This window comes from Hipposideros armiger, unplaced genomic scaffold, assembly GCF_001890085.2.
Source record: "Hipposideros armiger isolate ML-2016 unplaced genomic scaffold, ASM189008v1 scaffold_266, whole genome shotgun sequence".
Classification (NCBI taxonomy): Eukaryota; Metazoa; Chordata; class Mammalia; order Chiroptera; family Hipposideridae; genus Hipposideros; species Hipposideros armiger.
The window spans coordinates 1,612,864-1,640,735 of NW_017731616.1; the positions used below are offsets into that span (position 1 = coordinate 1,612,864).

Consider the following 27,872-nt stretch of genomic DNA (forward strand, 5'->3'; position numbering starts at 1 on the left):
CATCTTAGCTGTAGAGGGCAGTGTCACTGGCCCTCATATGTGGGATCTGAACCGGGGCCCTCTGGCATCCCAAGCCAGCTCTTAACCAACACGCTACTCGGCTGGCCCATGACTTCCTTTTTTTGAGATATATTTCTAAATATTAGTCTTCCATGGGATCAGTGTTCTAAGAAATGCACTTAGGAAAAACTGCAACAAATTAATCAAGTTTTTGATTCTGGCTGGTTGTTCTTTAGGAAAAATATTAGAACTTACAGTATGTGACCAGAAATAATGTTTGAAGGATAAGAAGGCAACACATTGAATTTACATTAAAATTATTTTTTTAAATAACTTATTTTTACATAAAATTGTGTTTTTCTGGAGCTATCGCTTTTTTTCCCCCTGGTCACTTATTCTGTGTTCATAGGAGGCTCTTTTTTTTACAAATCAGAAAGCTTTAAATCTATGTTTTCTTCCCCAACTCCTTACTGAAAGCTAAAAATAACTGTTGCACCTGTAACATCTAAAGCCTTTTAACCCATTTTTATTGGTACAGGGAGGAGAATGACAAAGTTTTTAATTGACAAAGGTTTTGAAGACACTAGTACAAAGCCACCAAAAATTTAGAGCAATCCTGTAAAAATGAAGTTTTTAGAAACCTAATTAATAGTCTTACTTCCCTTTAAACATTTTATTCTCATTTGAAGTGAAGCAAGATTTTCCATTAAGAAACACTAAGAAGCATATTGCATTGTTTTTAACATACTGATGTGAAACTATGTTTATGTTAGCATGCTTCCTTTCTGAGACAATGTGTGCAATATAACTTTGGGTTTAGGAAAATAGTTCAAACCTATTATATATGCTCCTTCATATTCTCTTAAAAATATAAATAGTACATTTTTAAAAACTTAAAAATCTCAATGAGATGATACATGCATAAGACACCATAGAATAAAAAATTTACAACATTGCCTGTGAATTTAGTGTAGGACTTTCAGTAGTTAATAAATGTAAAAACACACATACATACAAAACCAAAACACCAAAAACAAACAAACAAAAAACCTAATTTGTTTCCCTAACAAGACAAATCTTTAGGAACATATATTAAAATAAATATGCCATCATTTTTTTTCTGTTCACTTACAGCCTAAGCAAATACTAGAAATACTAGATTAATTTCAACCTACCTATCCTAACATTCCTTTTTGAACTTCCTTTTTATTCCACAAATCAAAGTAGAACCCTTTGCTTCTCTCTCTCTCCCTGCCTTAGACTTCCACCTTGTGGTAGCTCTTCAGTGGCAGGTATGCCGAAGCAGCTATCCTCTCCCTCTAGGGGGAGTAATTCATTGGTGACATAGGTCATCTTTAAAACCAGGCCCATCTTCTGTTCTCTGGCTGCCTTGATTCTGGATTCTAGCTTTTTCATTTGGGGTTAGAATAGAGTCACAGTGGATAATGGGATAATTTTCCCTTTTGCCATTTTGACTTCTATCAAAAGGAAAACAAGTCTTAGAATAAAGAAATGTCTGTTCTAGCAGATGACTCTTAATTGCTATGCTACTCTATATAGTTTTAAGAACTTGTTGTCATAAGAGTATCATTAGTAATACTCCTACTATTAATGATTGGTTAACACTTGTTGAATACTTGATAAATGATAATAAGAGTAATAAGTTCTTTCAGGTACAGTTTAAGCACTTTATATAAATAAGTTCAATAAGTTAATGATGAAAATAATTACCCACAATCTTATATTTCCTTGTCTTAATTCTCTATTTGTGCATTTACTATTTCTTCTTAGGTTTACTTATTTGATTATTTCTTTAAGTCTTTAGCTATTTTCTATGGACAATGAGTACTGCCAATTGTTCATGACCAAGTAGTTTCATTTTTACACCTCATTATTCTAGGGGGAAATGCAGGCCAATCCGTCAGATTATAAATCCTCACTCATAGCCCTGACTGCTCATAACTGGCTACTTCGTATATCAGCAACTACAGGAAAAGTCCTTGAGAAGATATATCTTGCTTCATATTGCAAATTCAGGTATTATCTGTGACTTTATTATAAAAATTTGAGACTTGTGGCCCAAGATATTTCAAGGTTGGTTGGTTGGTTTGTTTGTTTAGTTTCCATTGTATATCTGAGTCTTCAATTATAAACCTGTTCTCTTTCTCCCCTCATGATTACATTTGAAGATCTGAGGATAGAGAGACCCTTTATAATTTTCTTTGTATCCCTCATAAGTAACTAACCTGTATTAGTTGGCAGATAAACTTAAAAAAATTTTCCTGTGTTTCCCGTCTACTAATAGTATTTTATATGTAGGACATACTTTATGGTAGATTTTCCTTAAGGCTTGTCTGTTTCAGTTAAATTACCTGCCTACCATGTTTCCCCAAAAATAAGCCCTAACCAGAAAATAAAGCATGAATTTTAGAATGCTTGTAATATAAGCCCTACCCCAAACATAAGCCCCAGTTAAGATTGTCAGCCAGACATGACTGTTTGAATAAATGTAGATTTTTGTACATGAATAAATGAATAAATGTAGATTGTTGGAGTAAAAATTAATATAAGACTCAATCTTATTTTCAGGGAAACACGGTAGTACAATCTAAGAACTCTTATTTTTAACTATTGGTATTATAAATTAGATACAAATTTTTGGAGTGAATGTGTGCATACAAAATGTGAAAGTAACATTTTTAATGCTTTTTATAACTTCCATTTTAAAAGCAGGAATGGTTGTTTTGTTTTCTAAATTTTTAATACTGTTAGATTAAACAGTATTTATTGAAATACTAGAAGAATTAAAATGATATCTTTTATAGGATTATGTTCATGTAAGTATCTGAAGGAAATTCTTTTAGCAACTTGTTTTTAAAATACTTGACTTTTATAATTTAAGTAACTAAAAAAGTGGTTACTTATAAAATAGCTATTATATTTCAATTTTAAGTATTAGGAAACTGACTCAAATGAATAAACTTCTTTTCATTTTTTTAAAAGATATTTGAGCTGGGACACCCCTCAAGAAGTCATTGCAGTCAAGTCAGCTCAGAACAAAGGCTCAGCATTGGCCCGGCAGGTAGACACCTTTAAATATTCAATAAAATGAAGAATTTGTTTCCATAGGCATTTGTCTGCAGATTTATCATGAAAGAACTAATGATCTTTGCTTTCTGAAGCATGCTGTAAAAGTTGTTTACCACAAACTTTACAAATTCTCTTCAAGCCATTCTGGGGTAGTACAACATATTATTTCCCATTCCAGTGGAAAAAAATTGACTGGACCTTGTTCTTCAAAGTAAGGAAGTGACCCTCTTCAAGCAGAGAAATCACTCACATTTTTATTGTTGATGTTTTTTCTTATTTCATATAAATATGTCAATTTACTTTCAGATGATATGACCATGAAAACTGTTGTCTTTTGATTAGGCTCTTCATTGTCAGAATTCCAATTTACAATATAAATTATTAATATATTACATTAAAATATATGTTAATTTGTATTATATAGTAATATATTATACAATATAAAATATATTTTGTTTTATAGTATATAAAATATGTTTTTGTTGTACAGCACATTAAATATATTTTGTTGCTAAGAAATGTTTACTTTTATAAATTTTTGTGTGTATGTGCATGTGTGTGTCTGAAGGGCTGAAGGTGTAGTGGACGCATTTTGAACCTGTATGCCTATATCCTGCTTAAATAACTTTGCAGTGTACGAGTAGATAGATGGATGTTTTCAATTCATGAAAACATCTACACAACTTCATGTTAGGACAGGTAGATGTTTTCGACTCATGAAAACAGAGCATTTCTGAAATACTCTTGAGAGCTGCCTGTAATTTTCGTCTTTCCTTCCAGGCAGGCATTCAACAGCCTGTTTTGCTGTACCTTGCAGTGTTCCATGTTCTACCTTTTTCACTCATAGGGATTCTGGAGATCAGCAAAAAGGTAAGAACTCATTTCTGACTTAATTGCAACATTAATTTTTTGACAATAAGATGTAATGTCATCATTTAATTGCTTATTAGGTGTTTTTGATTGCAAATGTTCCCCTGACTGTAAAAAGCTTGCTGTTCCCCTGACTGTAAAAAGCTTGCTGACCTAGTTTACTTCAGATCAAAATATGAGAACATTTAACATGGGAGGAAAGCCTAATCATCCCTTTATCTTTCTGCATGTTTTTATGCCTCTCAAGTGGATAGTGTTGAATACCTGTGGTCATTAACAAACCACTATTTTATAAAATTATGAGATGAGTAAGGTATTTATTTTTAGAGGACTATTCCAAAGCTTGTTAAAAATGATCATTAAAGAAAGGTAAAAAGCTGCAATAAAATGCCTCATTTTAATTGTAAGGTATAGGTGTAAAACTTTTGATATATAAACAAACCTTATAATTAAATATTTAAAATTTCCAACTCATTCAGTTTTGGGTTTCCATTTCAGTTTCCATTCAGTTTTGTTGTTGCCATTCTTCTTGATTTGTAGGGGGTATATATGGGAGGAAAGAAAGGACAGATTTCCTTTGAGCAAAAGAATAGTTTCCTACTTTCCTTTAAAAACTTATTACTTATTCGGGTAAATAGTTATTTGTTAGTCTATTCTACAAGTCTATAATCAAGCACCTATGTAGTAATATAAAAGACAGTTCTTCAGGACCCACTAATATTCATAAATGAGTGTATTTTTAAAAGTTTATATTATATAAGCATAATACACTAAACTGCCTAAAGACTAAAAAATAATAGTAGTTATTTATTAATTGTTTGTTTTGTACCAGGCAGTTTGAGTGTTTTACAACATTGTAACATATAATGGATTCAACTAGAAGCTCGTAGTAAGTGGAGGGGCTGGAATTTGATCCTAGATTTGACTCCAAAGTATAATCCAAATTTTCAGATAGAGTGGCTACTTTCTTATAGGTCATTATTTGAAACTATGTTTGTATTACACAAGTTCTTCCCTCAAAACTGGGGAAGGAGGATCATTGAATAAAAAGTCATGAGCTAGTCAAGATCAAAGCAAACTATAATTTACCTTCGAAGGGATGACCAAAACACAACTCATGAATGTCATTGTCCTCATGCTTGTGGATTAACTAATTGTGTATGCTTATTACAGTCTACAATAGGAATGAACACTTAGCAAAGTTATAAATAGTTTCTATTGATTCCCACATGTCCAAGATTATCATTTGAGGGATTTAGTTTTGATTACAGTTTCTTAGACTTGAAGTATACCTTTCACTTACCATGCACGATAAGGCTAGCCACGGGCCAAGTTTAGAATGTACTTTGAACTATTTATTGGGGTAGTAAATCTTCACTAATTTGTCTTAACTAGAAATAGAAACAGATTTTCACTTAATTTCTAGTTCTTTCATTGCTATGACTATTTGTCTATGTTGGCATTTGTTAAATATTAAAATAGGCACAGAATCAAGTACTTTATCACAGCTCTTTGGAGAATCATGACAGGGTCTGCATAAAACAGAAACAGAAAGGGAACAATGAACAAAAGTCTTACTCAAGTTCAGCTAGGCTAAATGGCTCAGTAGGTGTTTTGTATTTAACATGTTTAATTTTTATATGACCGAACAATTAAATAGTATTAGAGATTTAAAGAACAAGGGAATGATAAAATTCTGGAGTTAGGGCTATTTCTCATTAGAATTACTTTCTTAGATCAATCTTTTCACCCTCTGATTAGCTGAAAAATAAGTTTCTTTATAAATAGCATTTTAGCATAAAGAATAGGTCTCTGGCAAGATCTGCATGGTAGAGTAAATACTCATTTAGAATTAGATGGACTCAGTGTATACCTGTATCCATGAGGAATAGGATTTGTTATTAAAAAGCTACTGACAAAACTCTAAAGCAAATGTATAAAGCAAACAAGTGCTGCTGTATCATTCTGAGGGGTTTGTACTACTACACTTCCATTAGGGCTCTAGTCTGAGACTCCAGTGGCTTACCCCTCAACCCTAATAACACCATAGTTTCAAGTTTCTAAATTATAATTAATTTATAATGCTAGGCAGCCGTGTTTTAGTGGTGCCCTGAATATTAAAAAAATGCACAAACCACTGTGAACACTCAGAGGATTGGCCTTCTGGTCTTTTCTAAGGTGATATCTACCTTTCCCCTCAGATTTTCGGGAGTGTTACAGATGCTACCTTATCTCATGGAATACTGATTGTGATGTACAGCTCGGGACTGGTCAGACTCTATAGCTTCCAAGCCATCACTGAACAGGTAGAAAAACCCGGAATTTGCCATATTATAATTAACTTGTGGTTTGGACTAAGGTATGATGTTTTTTAATGAGATGCTTTTAGAGTAAGGCACTTGTGTAAATTTCAACTCTACAAAACTATGTAAATGCAGAAAGACACAGTAACCTTTAATAGAGGGGTGGGACGATAAACAGGCCCTTGAATAAATAAAGACATTTCCTCTGTCGTATACTTAGGGATTTGTTTTATTTTCTCTCTCCAGACAGGAAATAAGTAGGAGCTAAAGACACCATTTTTGTTTTGTTTTGTTTTTAGTTCATGCAACAGAAACTTGACTTAGGGTGTGCATGCAGATGGGGTGGGACTACTGGAACTGTGGGAGAGGCTCCTTTTGGCATTCCTTGTAATATTAAAATCACAGGTATGGCGACTCTAGTATTTTTTTCACCTTAAACAATAAGTGGTCATATAAATAGTTATGAATTGTATTCATCCAAATGTTTTTCTTATCATTTAATTACAAACTGAATTCATTTTACTCCTATGCAGCGTATTTCTTGCTATTGAATATGTGTTGACAAAAATCTACCAGTTATTCATTGAACCGAAGGCCTGAAGATGCTGGGCCTTGCTTGGCCAGAGATCAGTGACCTTAGGCAAATCACTTTACCTCTCTGGTCTTGATTTCCTTATCTGCAAAGTGATGAGTTACAGCAAGTGATACCCTCTTTGCTCCCTTATCACTTAATATTTTATAATTCTATAAAATTTACTCACCTCGAAAAAGGTGGTTTCCAAGGAAAGTGTAATTACCATTCCATTTGAACATAGAGCTTAGACACAGAGACCTTATTATACTTAAGGATTGACAAAGCCCAAAAAAGAAAATTATACATAATTCTACAAATATAATAAAAATATTCTATTTTAGCTTATCAAATTCAGCAGTTTAATAAAAAAGAAATCAACTATTACTTAAATGAAGCAGTGTTTGTTAAAAGAAATAAGCCGTGACTGACCAGAGTTCATCTTAGGAATACAAAGATGGTTTAATGTTCACAAAGAAATATAAAAATCACATGAGTAAATTTAAAAATAAAACATTTTATGATCCTAATATCTGTTTATCTTTATTCTTAGCTCATTAAGAGTCATTCTTATCATAGTGAAGATGTTTCCTTTTATTTCCAACTAATAAACATATATTTAGGTGAAACTCCAAAGGGTTTTCTAATATAGGCAGAATAAGAAAATAATTTTTTTCTATCATTATTTAACAATATATCAACAGATCAAGAAACAGAAACAGAAGATTTATTTGTTAGAAAGGAGGTGTTCTTTTTAGTAATAAATGACAAACTGTAAAAACTACCGAGAGTTCAATATAACCAATTAAGTTATCCAAGAAATGCAAAATAGGTATTTAAAAAATTACTCAAGTTTTTAAGTGCTTTGGACTAGCTGAATTACGCAGTTTTGTGAAAGCTCAGCCTAGCAATACTTTCTATATTCATTACAAATACGCCAGCAGAAATCTATTAAGAATTGTAAACTGACAGGCTCTAGTTGTAACTGAAATTAGTTATTTTGAAAAGAATTTCGCAAAATTCTTCTGTTCTTATTGAAATGCAGAGAATAAATGAGTAAAACAAAGAACAGGCTGATAAAGACAAAGCACATAGAGCCTGAAGGATTGTGCCCTGGATTAGGAAGCTCCCTGTTTATAGGAAGAGGACTGGATTTGGGATCAGAATTTTCGTCTGCTAGTAGTAATAGTGAAACCTGACTAGAAACTGAGTGTGATGGTAGGCAAATTACCTAACTTCTCTTGGCCTCACTTTTCTTAACTTTAAAGTAATGTTTGAAAACATGACCTATGAAATCACTTGTCACTGTACTGATCATACGAGGTGTGATCACAAAATAAGGTGAATGTTTAAATTAAAAAAAAATACTACAGTAAAAGACACATTGCCATTAATACCCCTCAAAATTATCCCCCTCGCTTTGAACACGCTTATCCCAAACTTCTGCCACTTTCTGGAGCAGTTCTGGAAGTCCTCTTTCCTAGTGTCTTTTCTTCATTCTCCATCATGACAATACTCTGTGTCATACATTGCTTCTGGTACAGCAATTTCTGTCAAATAAAAACATTACAGTGTGTCCTCATCCACCTTATTCACTGGATCTGGCACCATGTGACTTCTGGCTCCTTCCCAAAGTCAAAATGACCATGCAAGGTAAATGTTTTGAATTGATTCAGGACATCGAGGCAGCCACAACAGCACAACTAAAGACACTCATGAAAGAGGACTTCCAGAACTGCTTCAGAAAGTGGCAAGAATGATGGGATAAGTATGTTCGAAGTGAGGGAGTTTTGAGAGGGGGATTTATGGCAATGTGTCTTTTACTGTAAATTTTTCTTTTAAATTTAAACATTCACCATATTTTTTTATCACACCTTATAAATCGTTGATTTCAGGTATTTGGCTAAGAAAAGTAGCATGTTTTATTGGAAAGTTTGAGTGTTTTTGTTTTTCAAATGGAGAATAAAATTCATTTGTCTAAATTTATTTTTTAGGATCATTAAGGTCTGTACAAAATAATACTCATTTTAACTTTCAGTAACTTTTTTTTAGTGCAAAGAAGTTCATTTTTATTAAAGAAAAATTAGAAAGTAAAGGTAAATGAAATTTAAAAAATTTAAAACACTCAAGCCCTCCTGTGTGGAGTTAACTGTTATCATCTTAGAGTGTTTTTATTCCTAATCTTATAATGTGTATATTTCTATGCGTCTAAAACCAAAAGGAATCATACTGTAAATACTCTTTCATAACTCGCTTCTTGCTTTTTAATAAATCAACTCTGTTGAGGGATAATTTATATGCATTTAAATGCACTCATTTTAATTGTATAATTTGAGTTTTACCAAATGTATATACACAGGAACCACCACTACAATCAAGATTTAGAGTCTTTTCATCACCCCCAAATGCTCCCCTGTGTCCTCCCAGTCAGTTTCCTCCCCAAACCCCGGCCTTAGGCAACCAATGATCTGTTTTCTTTCACTATAGATTAAATTTATGTTTTCTAGAGTTTCATGTAAATTGGATCATTTGATGTGCCCTTTTTTGTCTGGCTTGTTTCACTCAGCATATTATTTTTGAGATTCATTTTATATTGCATTTTTTGTAGACCAACTCTTCAATGTTAATATATAACAAATATTAATTTCCACCTATTCCATTATATTATTTAATAGATGGTCTTGTGAAAATAATAAAACTTGAGTCTTATCTCACTCTTATACTAAAATAAATAATAAATGGATCAAAGATTTAAAAGCTTTGTAAAAAAACTTGGGAGAATCTTTTTAGTTCAGAGTGGGGTAAACCTTTCTAAGTATGACACAAAACCCAGAGCCATAAAAGAATTGATAAGTCTGGTTATATAAAAATAAAAGTTCTGTATGGCAAAACAAACAAAAACATACACACAACAAACCAACTCAAAAATCAAACAACAAATGGGACACATTTGCAAAGCAGACTATAAAGTGCTTAGATCCTCAATATGTAAAGAGGTCTACAGCTCAATAAGAAAAAGTGACAGCACGACAAAAAAAAATGAGCAAAGGCTATTGTGCAAAAGAAAAGGAAGTATAAATGGCTTTTCATTAGAAAAGGGCACAGCCCAATGTCACTGATAAGAGAAATGCAAATTAAAATATTTATAAAATATGTCTTTTCAGATTCTCAAATATCAAAAAGTTAAATTGGCAAAAGTATAGAAGAGGTACTTTCATTTACTGTTGAGGCCCATTGTGGAAGACAATTTTGTGAATGTGTATCAAAATTTTAAATGCATATACCCCTTGAGCAATTCCATTTCGAAGAATTGATCCCAGATATATTCACATGTATACCAAGTAACAAATGTAACAATCTCCTATATTCTAAAATTACAGAAAAAATTATCCCATTATAGCCATTTTTCTTTTATAAACAATAAACCATCATTTTGTGCAGTTTAAGTTGTAACTCCCCTTTGAAGTATCAACCTTTCACACACTCAAAGCATTATAATTAATAATAGTTAATTATACTATTTTAGTTTTTAATGTCTTTCTTCACAGTCTAGACAGAAGGAACTCCTTTTGCTTACTCTCTTATTCTTTTAACATGACCCTGAAATCCTTGTAAATATCCTTACTAGCAACAACTGGATGGTTCACACCCATTTCCTCACCACAAGATGTGAATCAGCTACTCTCTGAGAACTTCTAGGACGTTTTTTAAAAAATTGAGAATAGTATTAGAGTTCAATATTTGGGCTCTTAAGGTTGGTGGGAACTCATCAGAGTTGTGGTGAGCATAGTCTGCTGCTACTTCTGGGCCATTTTTAGCAACTGCTGGGAAAACTCTTTTTTTTTTTTTTTTTTAGCTGAGCCATCCTGCCACCTGTTGGCAGCTCAGTGGCTGCTAAGCTCGGGCCTGGATTTGAACCGCTGTTGCTCAGAGCTCACACTCTTGAATGAGCTCTTAACCAACTGAGCCACTCGGCCAGCCCTTTAAAGTATTTCTTCTTAAGTTCTTTTTATTGAATTCATTTTTAAAAATTTTGAATACCATTTTTATATTCTCTACAACATATCTACTTAATTGTTTAACCCCAAATTCAAACTTGAAATATATATATATTAGGTTGTCGGAAAAGTCATGACGCATGTTTGCAACAGATGGCACTAGTTCATTTTTGGAAGTACTAGAGTCATTCGCATCTATGTTATTACTATGTCATTTGACAGCTGACAGTTCTAGCTTCACTCTAAAAAAAAAATTGAGCAATTTGGTTGAGTTTTGGAGATTTTGCAACAAGCTGAAGATGGAAGACCAAACTGTGAATTTTTGCCATATTTTACTGTTTTACTTCCATAAAGGGAAGAACACGCATCAAGCTTGTGAAAAGTTGCATAAAGTTTACAGTGACAATGCTCTACAAGGATGTCAGTGCCAACGATGGCTCATGAAATTCCAAATGCTGATGATTTTGATATCAACGACGCTCCTCAGTCAGGGAGACCCACCGAGGTTGATGACGACAAAATAAAGGCATTGATCCAGTCAAACCCACGTTACACGACACGAGAGATTGCAGGAACATTGAACATCCGTCATTCAAGTGTTCACAACCACCTGAAGAAGCTGGGATATGTAAGCAAGCTTGATATTTGGGTTCGGCATGAACTCAAGTTCATTTGATGGTGCATATAAACATCTGCAATATGCTCATTAAACGTGAGGAAAACGATCCTTTTTTGAAGCGACTGATGATCACTGGTGATAAGAAGTGGATTGTTTACAACAATGTGGTGCACAAATGGTCTTGGTCCCGATGTGATGATTCGCCTCAAACGACATCGAAAGCAGACATTCATCAGAGGAAGGTTATGCTCTCGGTGTGGTGGGATTTTAAAGGTGTTGTGTTTTTAGAGCTCTTACCAAGGAACCAAAGAATCAATTTGAATGTGTACTGTCGGCAATTGGACAGTTTGAACGAATCCATCATCCAGAAACGTCCAGAGCTTGTTAATTGTAAAGGAGTTGTGTTCCATTGCGACAATGCGAGACCACACACAAGTTTGATCACCCGTCAAAAATTATTGGAGCTTGGGTGGGATGTGTTGCCACACCCACCATATTCACCTGACTTTGCACCGTCACACTTCCACTGGTTTCACTCTCTTCAAAACTCCTTGAGTAGTATAATGTTCAATTCAGATGAGGCTGTAAATCAGCACCTTGTTCAGTGTTTCGCAAATAAAGACAGGTCCTTCTATGAACGAGGAATTATGAAGCTCATTGAAAGATGGCAAAAGATTATTGAACAAAACGGGCAATATATCATTGTTCTTTGTTCTTTATATAAATAAATGACCTTTGAAAACATAGACTAAATACGTCGACTTTTCTGACAACCATATATATATATATTTCTTATTTTCCTCAGCCACCATCATTTGGTAGCCACCATATTATCACATATGATATTTATATTCTTTCATAATTTACCTACTGATGTCCTTTGCCTATTTTTCTATTAAGGTGTTCATATTTTTCTTACTACTTAAAAAGACCTTTTTATATATTAAGAATATTACCCTTTTTTAAAAGGTTAAAAGAAATAATGCTTCAAATATATTTGATATGTTTATATCTGTCTCTTCTCCTCAAGATTGTCAGTTTATGAGCTCACTTTTCATTATTTGTTTTTTTCCTATGCATAGCCCTAAGTAGTAAGTGGTCATTATGAAAAGGCCTAACAAAGCACAAATTTCTATATGTCATATGACTCTTGAGTAAATGGTCTCCCTAAGACAAGCCTCTTTACTGACAGTGGTGGCCTCATAAATCAAAGATTAAACTCTCAAGTTAAAGAGGTAAACAAAGAAGTCATAGATTAGGCACCTGCCCAGACAGACCAAGTGCTGCTCAAAAGGAATTCTCTTCTAGAGCTGCTGCAACCTCCACTTATGCATTTCTCTGAGAGTAAATCTGTTACGCTCTACCTAAAATTAATTGTCATGTAAGAAGACTAAGAAATACCAACAAGTAATAAGCATACCTCGGAGATATCGTGGGTTTGGTTTCAGACTGTTGCAATAAAGCAAGTACAGGAATAGGTCAGAGGTATTGTGAGTTCGGTTCTAGTCCAGTGTAACAAAGCGAGGATTGCAATAAAGCAAGTTGTAATCTTTTTTCTTGTAGACAGTCTTGCCTTCAGTTTATACACACACACACACACACACACACACACACACACACACACACGAAGTGTAATAAAGCTAAGCACAATAAAATGAGAAATAAAATTTCTTTTATGATGAATCTCCAAAAGACAATGACTAGATGTTTCTAAACTACGTTAAAGTTAACTTGTCTAATGATAATAGTAGTAATGGCTATGCTTTAATAAAACTTCCACTGTGACAGGACCTATCCTAAGTGGTTACATTCAATGTGACTAATAGCTACACTGGAAATTTTAAGCAAGACTACTCTTGTAAAGTTTGCTAAGTATAACCTGTTAATCTAGAATATGAAAGATGTCTTCCTCACATTTAAAAGAATTACTGGACCTAATTACCTTGTAGAATTGTTACGAGAGTTGGAGATAGTATGTAACCCAGAGTCTTGTACATAATAGATGTGTAGTAATTGGCAGCTGCTTTTTAGGGCGTACGGTGTCATTTTTGCCATCATAAGCACCTTCAGCCCACCCTTTATCTCCACTCAGCTACATCTCACACATGCCCTGAAAACAGATGACTAGAAAATTGACTCATAGGCTAACAATTTGTTTCCTACCAGCTTTCTCTTTTCTTAGCAATAAGCCTTTTTCCTGATTGTATTTTATTTCCTTAAACATAGTAATTTTTCATTAATGAAAACTCATAGATGATGCATGCAAAGAAAGGTTGAATTAGTTAATGGATGTTCCAAGGCTACCAGAACAGAGAAAACTAATGAATTCCTTTTGCCCATCTCTATAGACACGCCGCCACTGCTCTTTGAAGTATCCTCCCTGGAGAACGCCTTTCAGATCGGAGGCCACCCTTGGCATTACATTATCACACCTAATAAGAAGACACAGAAAGGAGTTTTCCATATTTGTGCCCTTAAAGACAATTCCTTGGTAAATCATGAATGATCAGAACTTTTAGTGGTAAATTTGTATCAGAAATTCTTTCTTCTCTATTTTTGTAATAGGTCCATGTTCTTAAGAGTTACTTTTTAATGTTTATATAATTTGTGAACAATGTATAGTACAGAAGAATACAAAGAATATAGCAAAGGCATGTGTGTACTCTTTAGAATTTTAAAACATTAACTCTTAAAAATTTTTAGGACACCAGAGATATCTTAGGTTTTTTTTCTTCCCAATCTCTCAACAAGGGATTCCATGCAAAACATCTCTGAAACTCTTCAGTGTGAATCATTGATGGAAGACATTCAGGCTGCCTGCCTCTGAAATTGCTGGTGGAATGTGTTGTTGGTTCTGCTTTTTCTTTTTCATAGTTTGTTGCTATTTGCTTTCCAGAACAGAATCAGGTAGAACTCTAATGTCACAATGTAAGCATTGAAACACTTGACTTTTCAAGGGTATTCTTACTATGGCAAAATAGAAAGAAATGGTACATGGTAAGACAATAGACATTTCCACCTGTTGAATTAATTTTTCTTCATTTTAAAAAATGATTTAGGCATTGATTTATCATTTAATTTTGTTTAGCACTTACTGTATGCAAGACGTGGCTGGGAACACATTCCCTTCCTTCCACTCTCAAAGCAAACATTTACATAAATTAGATGCTATTAAGTACAGTGATTGACATAAGTGCTGAAGAGTGAGTGCACAGAGGAAGGGGTTTCCTTTTTGTTTTGTATTGCTGATTTACTTTATTTCTGGAACCTCTTGATATATCAAATGAATTTACTTTTTCTGAGGCAGACTCAATTTATTCCACACCCATCTCCTCCAGGATCTTGCTTAGTCAGCCACTGTTGGATCTCGTGGTTTTTAAAGTCACAGGTCACCTTTTAGCAGGCCAAAGATCAACACAGTCTTGGGTCCATTTATCTATTTCCCTTGATATTGTGGCCACCAGAGAACACTATGTATTGTGTCTCCTAGTTTTCTTTTTGTAGGAGCATTGTTCCCTTCCGTTTTCTCATTTACTTATCACATATGGCAGCTCCTGTTTGGCCCAGCTGAGTGACATCCTCCTCTTTTACAATGGACTCTCTAGGGTCAGTTTCCTGCTGTGACAGGTGTTGTGGTTTGCTTGTTCACCTCCTAGCCAGTGGGCATCCTTCAGGCACTAGGACCAGTCACATCTCTTTTTAATTTAGCTTTTCCTTCCAGTCAAACCCTGCACAGTTCACATTTCAGATGTTTAGTACATAGTCTTCTTAAATAAGAACTGATAATACATACTCTTTCATGTGTGTGTGTGTGCGCGCACGCACGCACACGTATCTATGTGTGTATAAAATAGCTTTCAACATATATCAAGCATGCCTGTCAAGTACTCTCCTATAATAACTGAATATAACATTTAGTCAGATTTGTATTTTAACATATTTATAAATAATTGCCAAGTACAGGGGAAGTTTTGCCAGACAGCTTTGATGCAGTGACATTACCTTAATGATGCATATGTCCATTACCTTCCCACTTGTTGTTCAGAACAGTACGTAACCCCAAAACACTTAGGCAGCCAAACTGAAGAATTCAGAAATTGTTTCATAGCTTTCAATTAAACTGAGCTTTAAAATCTAGCATTTGAACAAATAATAAAAACTACAGAATCTGGTAATAATGCTACCTTTAATTTAACACAAAGAGAGTTAATGTTTCTTTTGCATGTTATAGATACTATAATAAAGAGAATAGTTTCCTAAAGAAAGATATGCATAGTATTTACATGTTTTATATTAAACAAAGGAGCATCTGGAGCTATTGCCATTATGAACATGTTAATCTCAATAATTGCATTGATTTTGTTATATGTGAAATGTAATAATAGCACCATTGCTATTAGAGATTATTAGGATACTTATAAAAATTCTTGAAAAATCAAAGCTCCTTCTTGAATTTGATACATAAATTGTGTTAAATTCCATCTTTTTAAAAAGCGTGCCCTATAAAGCACTGTGGTATAGCCCCAGCCTACTTCCCCAGTCTTATGGCTGGACACTATACTTCACAATTTAATTTGGCAGCTGCTCATGTTTATGCACATACATGCTATAGGGATTGCCACTTCTGTGCTTTTAATTTTTCTGTCTCTTCTTTCTAGCCATTTTCTGCCCATCCTTTAAGGCTCAATTCAAGCTTTTTCTCTTCCTGAAATTCTTCTCACCTGGGTTACATGGTTGATAATATCCTGTGTATGGCCCGATGACTGGTACACTCCTTTATTATTCTGTTTATTTTTTGCCTCTCCTCTTGACTGAGCTTTTTGATGGCAAGGATTATGTTAAGTTTATGTCAGGTACAAAAGCCTAGTGCGATATGTAAAACATAGTGTTCTATGTTAATGGAATTAATACATTAATATGGTATTATTTCATTGTATGTTGGAGAAATTAAAGAAATTAAATGATGTGGTTTAGTAAATCTAGTTAAGTTCATGTATCCATGTTGGTATTAGTTCCCAGTGCTCCTGTGTATAAGATAAAACATTTATGTACATATGTGATCACATATGGAGGTGTCTTTGTCTTTGTTTTAATATCTAAATATACTACCATGAAATAAATCTGTCTGCTTACCTTAAAGGCTAAGCATTATTAGAACATTTCCTTACCATTAGAGTTTAATATCTGACTTATCCAAGGAGAGTATATGATCTGTGTCTGAGATTTTAGGTTTGGTTGCATGTTTATTTTCGTGCTACCCACTCTTTTGATTGACAGATTGTTGCAGATGGGGAAGGGAGGAAGAAGTTGTAAGGGACTGCATGTGCATAATTCTGGCAGAGTTATATAATGGGAAGTCCATGGACTTTGGAGTCAGATCTGCTGTGTAGTAGGTATAAAACATTGAACAAATGATTTATCCCCTTTGTATATCAGTTTTCTCATTCATAAAATGGAGATAACAGTATATGCTTTGAATGACGTTAAGATCAAGTGAAATAATGACTGTTAAATGTCTAATGGAGTCCCTAACAGAAATTAAGTGCTTGAGATACAGTAACTTATTATATGTGAGCTACAATGTATGGTACAGGCTAAATCTATGAAATTTCTGAATTTAAATGTTCTGTATTTCTCAAGTTTTAAGTGTCCTAATTCAGCCCTTATGCACATCCCAGTTCAACTGGTTGATATTTTCTTTTCCTTGTACCTTTGGCTTACTGATCTATCACTGATGTTAGGTTAGAAAAATTATTTTTTTTTTTAATCTCTATTTTCAATATTTTTTCCAACTTCAGGCAAAAAATGGGATCCAAGAAATGGAGTGTTGCTCTCTAGAATCTGATTGGATCTATTTTCATCCTGATGCTTCTGGTAGAATAATACATGTTGGCCCAAATCAGGTCAAGTGAGTATTTTCATTAGCTACTTTAAAGTTAAAAGTAGCTTTTGGTAGCATTTATTGGCATCTTTATTTTCCCCCAGCTAATTATTGAGCCAATTATAGAAATAATTAACTGGTTGTAGGGTGCTTTCTCAGAAATTGGCATCTGGAAAACCTGACTTGATTCTTGTAGCCTCATCATTACTGTTTGTAAATATTACGTTTGAATAACTTCTTTGATGGATGATATATGAGTGAAAGACGATGACAGATTGACTCGTCCTTTCCTGATATACTGGCTAAATTAGCCCTCCACCCCGCAATATATTTCCATTGAACCCACTGTGTAATCTCTCTCTGTAATACTTACAGCAATTTTAATTAATTATGAGTATTTCTGTGATTACCTGTTTAAATATCTATTGCAATAGCTTTGAAATTATGAGCTCTCACACCTGTAATCCCAGCACTGAGCATAGTGCTTAGTAGCCTGGGTGCTCAGTAAGTATTTGTTGAATAAGAAGGGCATTGTCTGCCTTCTTTATTCCTTACACTTCATGATAATTAGTCTGCTTCTCTGGATCAATTATAAGGAGGATGACAGGATTTAATGAAATAAGATTATGATAGTTTATCAAAAGTCTTAAAAATTGCCGGCCCGAGTGGCTCAGTTGGTTAAGAGCTTGCTCAAGAGTGCAAGCTCTGAGCAACAGGGTCACCGGTTCGATTCCTGGCCCGAGCTGAGCTGCCGATGATCTGCCAACAGATGGCAGGATGACTCAGCTAAAAACAAACAAACAAAAGTCTTAAAAACTGTGGATCAGCTTTAGTAAACTTTACTTTTAATGTTCGTTACCACCCATCTCTTAGTATTTGTTTGAGTTAAGAAAATAAGGTCCACAAAGAGTGTGCACCTTTTTGCCAGGTTTTAAAAGATAGGCACTTTTAAATATTGGCACTAATTAAGATAACTAATTGAGTAATTTAAAATATAATCTGATCTCTTGGTCTCTGGAAAACTCGAAGGCCTCTGGGTCTTCCTGGCCGCAGGCGCAGCCTCTCCCTTCTGTTCTCTTTGCCTGCTTCTGAGACTTTTTAAGCTTTGAGAACATTGTGCTTTTGAAGCTTGTTAGTGCTGTGAAGAGATTTGTGTAGGTAGTGAGCAAATTACTTTATTTTATCTTGCTTAATTAGCTTGACCCATGAAGCCATTTGCACTCAGAAAACCCAAGTCTTTAAATATAATCCTAAGAAAAAAGAAAAGTTTTAAATCAGTTGTAATTTTTAAATATTACTCTATCTTGAAAACTCTTAGTTTAGGCTTAGTTGCTAATCCAGCCTGTCTTATAGTTAACTCTAAGTGTTGTTCATTGATATCTTAGTCTAAATTTAAAAATAAAAATGCAAATATCTACAGGCATTTCTAGGAGATATTGTGGGTTTGGTTCCAGACCACCGCAATAAAGCGAGTATCGCAATAAAGTGAGTCGTAACCTTTTTGCTAGTGGAGGGTCTTTGCCTTCAGTTTGTAAAAAAAAAAAAATGCAACATCTGTGGAACACAATAAAGCGAAGAGCAATAAAACTAGTTATGCCTATACTATCACACCATTGTTAAAGCTGAAACGTTAAAGACCTGTTTCAGGCTGGCAGAGATGAGTTTCCAGAAAGTAACTTTCATTGAGCCAGTTTGGGTTCTGGCTTAAGCCTGAGCAAGCTGCTTCATTACCTACGTCAGTAGCAACTGTTGTCACAGTCCCTACATTTTTGTTTAATAAAATCTCTGAAAGAGTTTATGGACACCTAAGTGATTATAGACATTATTATTTCAGACTAATCAGAAGGGGAGGAGAACTCTGTTGTTACTATAATTTTCATGTGTTGAGTTTCATTTTAATAGTTCAACTTTGACACTCTGATGGTGCGTTGAGGTCTTAGGTCTTAGAATCCTTTTTTTCTTTTTCAGAGTTTTAAAGCTAAATGAAGTAGGAAATAATAGTTCCCAGCATCAGATCTCTGAAGACTTTGTCATTTTGGCCAACAGAGAGAACAAAGTAAGTCAGGAGTGCTTTAAAATCCTTTGTATATCACTGTCTTTCTATATAAGAACCTAAGAATGCAAATGTGTGTTTGCCTTGTAATGTGGCTGAGAAGAACAGCACAACCCTCTAAAAACCTGTTCATTTTGTCTACATGGGTAGCTGGTCCTAATCCCGTGTGCATGTGAGATGTGAAGAGAGCCGATTATATTGAGTTTATTTTTTGCTTATTTCTATTTCCTTTCTGAGTTTCTCTTTAAGTTTTTATTGATGATTATTGATCTTTGGGTTTAAATAATTGTGAAAATGTAGAGTAAGTTGGGGTAGATATAAATCTTAAAAAATCACATGCCATGCTTTAAGTTCAGACAATTCTTTTCCTTTAGCATACAAAATTAAGACTTGTGAAGAAAGTCATACAGTGGGATATTTCCAAAAGCAGATCCACTCTATGTGCTGTACTATACTAAAGCAAAACCAGAGGCAAATGAAGTAGCAAATCTGTAGCCTTTGTATTTATTTTTGCCTGTTTTGGTATTTTTCCCATTAAAAACTTTTAAGAGTATTTTTACTGATTGGAGGATCAGAAATCTGATTTCGAATTTTCTCAGCTGAGGAAAGAATTGTGGACGTTAGAAAATGGTTTGGTTAGTTCTACCAAATTTGTTAATATAGCTTTGCTATTGACTACATATAATATCTTTTTATGTCTCTCCATATGATAGAAAGAAAACTTACCCACTATTACAGCTTCTGGACGGGTGGTAAAAAAGAGTTTTAACCTTCTGGATGACGACCCAGAACAAGAGGTAATACTTTAGCCAGAGATAACAAAGCAAACTAGTGTGTGCTTGTTCTTTGGTTTTTAAATTATGCTTCCCAGACCTTGGGGTAGAGATTGGGGGTGAGCTCCACTCAGCTTAGTTAATAGGACTGTGCATGCTGTTTCAACCAGTGCATCTCCATTATCCTCTGTTATGAATATTGGAATTATTCGTAAGATTTTGTTTGCAGAAAGTTTCATAGGACTGCGATAATTTGAAAATGCCATTAGCTTATTGTTTTGTTTTGTTGATGTGCACTCTTTCTAGGGACATCTCTTAATAGAAAATTCTTGAGTTATATCCTGATGACTTTGTGGCTCTTGACTTACTTTTTACATACTAGAAATGGATGTGTTTGTTAGTGTTCATGGGCTGGGGTGGAGGGCATGAGGGTGTGGTAAATCAGTTCAGCCTTTAACCCAGCTTGGCATCGCTGGTCACTGAGCTAATACAGTTTTATCCTTTTATTTTAAAGGGGCATTAAAAGTACTTTTGAAATCAAGAGTTATCGTGCTTCAAATATATAACCATTGCATATATACTAAATCCACTTAGACCATAAAACTATATTGTTTCTGTGATGATTTCTAGGTAGAACTATTAGAGTAGCCTTCTAAGGTTAGTTTTTGAAAATTTTAAAAAATAGATTGGAGGTGGCTCAGTATATGGCTATTCTCAAAAAAGGAAAAAATACATACTTATTCTTTTGAACCATAGAAGTCTGTTGAGAACAAAGCAGAAAGTTCCCAATCCTGTATATAAAACTATATTCAAGAAAAACATACTAAAATTACCAAAAGGTAGCAAGAATAATTAAGGCGGAAGGAGGTAATGGCAAAGAGAGATATTCTACATCATGAGATTAGGAAACAAAAACATTTAACCTGTAAAGAAAAAGTTGAAAGGGGTTGTGACTAAAATCTATAAATCACTGACATCCACCAAGAGTCACCCTTTGAAGTTTGACCAAGGTAAAATAAAGGCAAAAAATGAAAAAGGAATGATGTGTAATAAATCTATGTAAATTTTTGTCATAGGTAGTAAAGGCAGAAAATATAAATGGAGTAAAAAGCAGTTTGACCAAATGAAAGTGAAGGGTTACTATGTGGTGATTAAGCGAAGCTTGCTGTGCCTGCCAAGCAAAATGTATCTGACTTTCTCTGTCCGTCCCTGGATGTCTGGGCTCAGATCTGCTTCCAATGGGAGGCTGCTGGAGTCCCAGGTTTACTTCCTGAGACAGAGTTCTGGGGTTAGGTTTTCTCCCTAAGTCTTTACCACCATTAATCATTTCCAACTAACATTTCTTATCTCACTCCTGTTATGTAGATTGGATTTTAGTTCCTAATATTCTCCCTCCAGTATAAGCAGCAGTTTTTTTGCTTTCTTTAGGGAACCAAAAGGGGTTTTTTTGAAAAAAGGATGTCAAATAGTACATGACGGGCTGTCAGCAATTCTTGAAATGACTTTTGTTTTTCTGGTGTAAGAACCGTCTGGGCATAGTGGGCCGTCCTCAGGTTTCAGAACTGAGCTCTGTGTATTTAGCCTTATCTGGGAACCAGTGAACACACATGTCAGAGACAGCAGGTGAATAATTCTTTTGAATTTGGAGAAGCTCTGGATTTCTGTCAGAATAATTTCATTTGTACTTGGGCTGAGATCTGCATAGACTCGGCTCTGTTTTATCAAAATCTGAAGGATACTACTTAATTTTAAGACTTCAAAATCTTGGGACTGATGTTTTAATAGGCATATAAGTAGAGACACATTTCTCCCTATGTTCTCACCCATTCATTCTTCTTGCTACATGTAAGTAATAGAATACTTAAACTACAAATGTAGAAATAATCCTAACTAACTGGACTTGCCCTCTTTTCCTCTGCCTTATCCACCTATTCCCTGAGACTTTCAAAATTGTGGACTATGAAGATGAGTTGGATTTGCTTTCTGTGGTAGCTGTTACTCAAATAGACGCTGAAGGAAAAGCTCACCTGGATTTCCACTGTAATGAATATGGAACTTTACTTAAAAGCATTCCACTAGCGGAGTCATGGGATGTGGTGAGTAGAGTCCATGGAATACAAAGTTGTAAGAGCTTTCTGTATAGGTGATATTTATTGGAACTGACACTTTGCTCGTGTCAGTCCAAGCTCACCTAGACCAATAGCCACATGAAAGAGGTTATAGGACTACACGCAGAACAAAGTGAGTACTTCTTAAGCTTTGTAAGCTTTCCTCCCCAAGGGACTAGAGGATGTCGCCTTACCAGTGGCCTTAAAGATGAAGCTTTATGTTTTTTCCTGAGACATGCTATCTACTTCCTTACCATAGTCTTTGGTTTTCTCCCATTCCAGAAGTTTGGTAATGTTTTAAAAAATAAAAGTATACTGCATTGAATTCCCACAGTTATTTAATAGAGATCATTTCTAAGCATGTAGCATTTCCAGGCACTCTCGGAAGCATTTGTCGGCTCTTCTGAGTATTATAGAATATAAAAGTTATAAAGAACAGTAGACATTATTTTATCTAATCCTTTTATCAGTGGAGAACCTGAGAGGTTTCACATCTTGCCCACAGTCGCAGTGAGATAGTTGCAGCGTTGGCAATAGAATCTGGGTGTTCACACTCCTAAGTCCAGGGCTCTTTTCATTCTCCACATTTTGTGTCATGTTTTTCTCATAAGTAACCTGCGTATCCACAAATAATGAAAAGAAACCATTTCTGGCAACTATATTCCTTCCAAGTGTTTATTTGAAGATCCCTAGCATAGGTGCTATGACAGTTTAGTGACACAAGAGTGAATGTGGTTATGTGAAGAGGAATTCCATTTGACTGTGTTTTCATTGCAGACGTACAGCCATGAGGTCTACTTTGACAGAGACTTGGTGCTTCACATAGAACAGAAACCCAGCAGGGTCTACAGCTGCTATGTTTACCAGATGGTATGTGACCCTGGGGAAGAAGAAGAAACCACAAATAGGGGCTGTGAAAAAGAGTGAGAGAATTTTACATTTTGAGATATAACTAATGAGACTTTTAGCCAAATACCCCAGTAGCTGTGTCCAGTCCTCCTTTTTATTATCTGATTAGCAACTTCTCCAGTATTTTCCAGAAAAGATCTTGTGTTGACTTCCGATGACTGTGACTTCTTGCCATCCAGGGTGGTGAGGACTTCATTTTATGTGAAGGATTTTTAGAATATGGTCATAAGAAGTCTAGCATTTTAGAGCTTTTAGCTAGGTGGTGATATAAATATAAAATGTTGGGAGCAGAGAAGGGTAGGTTAATTCCAGTTGATGGGGAGGTGTTTAACATGGTTGTTAAAGGATGGTATGGCATTTTGATTGGTAAGACTAGAAACAAAAAGGAAGATACAAAAGATAAGGAAATCCTGTGTCTTTTATATCAAACTTTCCTTAAGGATGAGAAGTGAGATCTGTAATGTGAAAGCATACTTTTGAGCCAAAAATGTGTCATCACAGGTTTTTTAAAAAAATCTTATATATGTATATGTGTTTTGTATTTGTATATAGTATCAGGAAATGGCTCAGCTCCCAAATTATCTTTTCTTCCATGGTTTTATTTTCTTGGCTTGATGTTCCCATTGATTATTTGTATTTCCATTATAGACTAGGGTAAAAGGTCCCAAACAAGCTTGAAGTGAAATTTTTTCCAATCTATAGCCTGTTTAGCTCTTAATACATCTAAGAATGTTGTACTCATTTCACCATTCTCTTTATTTGATGTGTCTTCCAATTCTGCTTAGGGAATATTTTCATACCTATGCGGTAAGATAAAGGTGGGTGACACCAGGTCTGTTCCCTGTAGAAGAGTGGGTAGTCCCTGGAGTAGCTTGGAACTGACTGCTTAGCTGAAAAAAGTTTTGACTTTCTCTTAGTTATGCAATGAGTATTTTCTGTTCTTTGTTAGAACTAATCTAACCATGATCCTTGAACTCAGATAATAATTTTTCGGAATGTTAAATAAAAGCAACCTAAGTAAAAGGAGAAAGTATTTCTTTGTGCTTCCTGTTTCAGAAATCTAATGGCTGGTAATCCACATGGTCTGCACATTTCTCTGATTCAGCCTCAAAAGAATAACTGGTAGAAATAGAAGAGGAGGAAACAGCTGTAAAAATCTTTGCTGATTCAAATTTAATGTTAAAGCAAGGGATTTTTAACTTAGATGATTTATATTAAAATCCTTCAGTTTTTCCTTCTGTTTTGGCTTGATCTCATGTTAAAAATGATGTGAATTCTGCCCTGTTCTGCCCTTGAAGTTTGCAGAGATAAATGTCAAGCTTATTATGATCAACAGGGCTGAGGAGAGAGAGAGGTATTAGCTATTCTCAAAGTCAAGAAATTAATAGCAGAGTCCATAAATTTGAAAGAAATGAAGGGAACAAACCCAAAACCATCTTTTGTGCAACAGAAAAGAAGATTGGAAACATTTTAGAATAAGGAAAAATATTTATATGTGGGCCAAAAATATAATCTTTCTGAATCTGATCCTATGTATTATAACCATTTGGGAAAGTAGAAGTGATTATTACCTCATGAGCAAGATGATAAAACTATCTTCATATATTAAATTCTAGTACTTTTACATCCACTAATTGAAAAATCCATTCTCAGTTTATGCATATTTAATCATACTTTTTAATATAATATTTGAAGTTTTCAGAGCATTTTAGAGACATGATGTGATTATAAAGCAGTTGAATAGTGACAGTGTGCTGGATATAGCCCCAAACTTCCAATTAGACACTAGCTAAACAGTCCTGCCCAGTTAATTTAAATCTTGAGAGGGAATAGAGTAAAAATACCAGAGAAAGGAAAGAAATCAAATGTGTGGGTTTCAAAGGAGATGCAGTGCTATATAAAAGCATAAAGCCTACTCTCCATTTCTAAGAGTGTTTCAGAAAAGGATGTCTAAAGACTTAAATCCTGTCAGATATTTTCAAAAAGAGGTTTATTGAGTTCCCCTTCTCCTTTAAGTTATTGTCTTCTTTTGATGAAATGCTTGAAAGGAGCTCATTTACTCAGAAAGGCATCTGAGAGCCGTGATTCCTGTCTGCTTTGTTGGTGAGGGTGGACGGGTCTGTGGGTGTATGGACTACCTCTAGTCTAGATATGAACTGACCACTGAGAAACTCCTACTAATGTCTCCCCATTGCCAACACCAGACTAGACCAGGATCCAAATGCCATATGGGCCAGGCAGGAAAGGTACTTAGTATGAATGACAGCTGGGAGTTGTGGGCCATGTAACAAACGGAGGGCTATGCCCCAACTGAAAGGACAAGCTGCTCCTGCTTCGTTTCAGGCAATTGTAACGTCATGTGGGAATGTGGGCTGCATGGTTGTTAACAGGATGGTTGATAAAAAGATGGCAAAAGATACAGAAGATAGCAGAGATCGTGGGAAATTTACAGGTAACACATATAGCAGGGAATATTAACACCATGCTTCCCAGAAAAGTCTTTCCAGAAAAATATGGGCTTCCCAGCTCCCCACAGTGGCATTAGCTACTCATTCTGCCACCTGCCAGGCATGAGACTGCCATTCTCTTGGAGGGGGAGGGAAGTAGTGGTTGATACCCTCCTGCCCCACCTTAACCCCACCTCTCTCCCTGACTGTGTTAGAGACTTCAGTGGTGTGCCCACCCACTTAGCAGGTGCTAGTGGCAGGCATAAACACTATGGGGTAACATTTCTGAGTGTTTAATGCAAGACTGGATGAAGCAGGGTAACTTCTTTCAGCAGGTCCAGATATTAAGCCGATAAGAGGTATATTTCTGCATGTCACTCCTTGATCTAAGACTCTGTATTCTCACAACATCAATGCAGCAAGATTATTGTTCCTTGACTTTCTAAAACATTTCATACAACACTGGGAGAAAACAAAACAAATCTTATCATAGTTACTATTTGAACTACCTAATGAGGAGATGGTGTTGTTCTATTTAAGTAAATTAAGGTACTCCACGTTCTTCCACCAACTGAATGTTTTGTTTCTTGTATGTAATTTTAAAAAGTAACATATTTACTGATTGCTTTCTATCTACCAGTCATTGTAATACATGTAAAAGGAATTGTCTCACTTAACATTCAAAATAACCGTATGAGGTATAAATGACATTATTCTTTCCCATTTTACAAATGAACAAAGTGAGGCTTACAGAAGCTAATTTGCCCAGGGTTCCACAACTACAATAATATGTGCAGAGATAAAAAACACATCCAGATTTGTTTGACAGAAACTTTATTCCAAATTTCCTCCAAAGCTCTCAAAAATCAAATGATATTGTTTTATCCCACATATAGCATACTGACAATTATAATGTTGGGTGTGTAGGAAAATGTTTAATAAGTGTTCTTTTAATGATGATTGGATACCCAAATTTTGGACAAAGTTTGGCTGAGATACACTTGCCCTGTTCACATGTGTAACTTAACATAGAAGACGATTCTTCCTTCAGTGGTTAAAAGTAATTTTTTAAAAAGGCACAGAAAAATGGTACTCTAATCCTGTTTGTTAATAAACACCAGTATTAGTAATTAGTCAAGTAACTTGACTTCCTTTTCAATAATTTTTACATTTTCTTATGTGTCTTGCCATATTTATATATATCATCTACCTTTTAGAATTTCAGGGAAATTTCAGAGGCTAATTTCTGGTCCCTGTGTTGCAATAGAATCTTTATCTTATAGAAAAAATAATTTATTTTAGGCAAAGGATGTATTATACAAAGATAAGACCAACTGAGCACTTTTCCCCATCATTTTATTTTGAAATTTTTCAAACATACAGCAAAGTTGACAAAATTTTATGGTAAATACCCAAATACCAACCACATAGATTCTGAATTTCACTTTACATGTTTTGTTACTTACCTATCCATGTCACTTTTATGAGTCACTTCAAAATAAATTCACATCAGCATACATTCCCCTAATAATTCAACATGCATATCATTAAATAGAGTTTAATATTGTTTAGTTTTTTAAATTTTTGTTGTACACTTACATGCAACAAAGTGCACAAATGTTAAGTATAAATTTCCTGAGTTTTTGCAAATGCATACACCTGTGTAACCCAAACCCTTTAAAAAATTAAGAACACTGCAATCATCCTGGAAAGTTTCCTCATGCCCCTTTCCAGTCAGTCCTACCCCACCTAATAGGGTATAACTACTGTTCTGATTATTTTGCCTCATAGATTAAATTTGCCTATTCTAAAACTTCGTATAAATGGTTTCATACAAAGCATAATGCTTCTTTCACTCAGCATATTTTTGAAATTAATTCAGATTGCTTGTATCAGTGGTTCATTCCTTTTTATTGCTGAGTATTCTTTTTTTTCTTTTTGTACACAAGTATTCATAGAAAGTTTATTTATTTGTAATAGCCAAAAACTGGAAACAACTCAAATATCCACCCAAAAAAAAAGTACATACTGTATATTTCCATTTATATTAAATTCTGAAAAATGCAAATTTATTGTGGTGAAAAGCTAATCAATGTTTGCCTGGGGGAGGGATTACAAAGGAATATGAGGAAACTTTGAGGGGTGAAGGATATGTTCGTTATCTTGACTACAGTGAGTTTTATGGATATATATATTTGTGTCAGAGCCTTTCAGATGGTCCACTTTAAGTATGTGTCAGTTTTTGTCAAC

General features: G+C 34.7%; 1 protein-coding gene across 1 annotated transcript in view; it reads left to right on the top strand.

The window, feature by feature from the left end:
• Positions 1-27,527, top strand: part of DCAF17 (DDB1 and CUL4 associated factor 17) — a 35,689-nt gene extending 8,162 nt beyond the window's left edge. Inside the window, exons 4-14 of the mRNA XM_019656798.1 lie at positions 1,901-2,037; positions 3,004-3,082; positions 3,871-3,960; positions 6,162-6,266; positions 6,563-6,668; positions 13,800-13,942; positions 17,250-17,359; positions 19,301-19,388; positions 20,099-20,182; positions 22,099-22,254; positions 23,044-27,527. Of these exons, the coding sequence (XP_019512343.1) occupies positions 1,901-2,037; positions 3,004-3,082; positions 3,871-3,960; positions 6,162-6,266; positions 6,563-6,668; positions 13,800-13,942; positions 17,250-17,359; positions 19,301-19,388; positions 20,099-20,182; positions 22,099-22,254; positions 23,044-23,193 (1,248 nt within the window). The 3' untranslated portion in view covers positions 23,194-27,527. The remainder of the gene's footprint in view (positions 1-1,900; positions 2,038-3,003; positions 3,083-3,870; positions 3,961-6,161; positions 6,267-6,562; positions 6,669-13,799; positions 13,943-17,249; positions 17,360-19,300; positions 19,389-20,098; positions 20,183-22,098; positions 22,255-23,043) is intronic.
• The last annotated feature ends 345 nt before the right edge of the window (positions 27,528-27,872 follow it).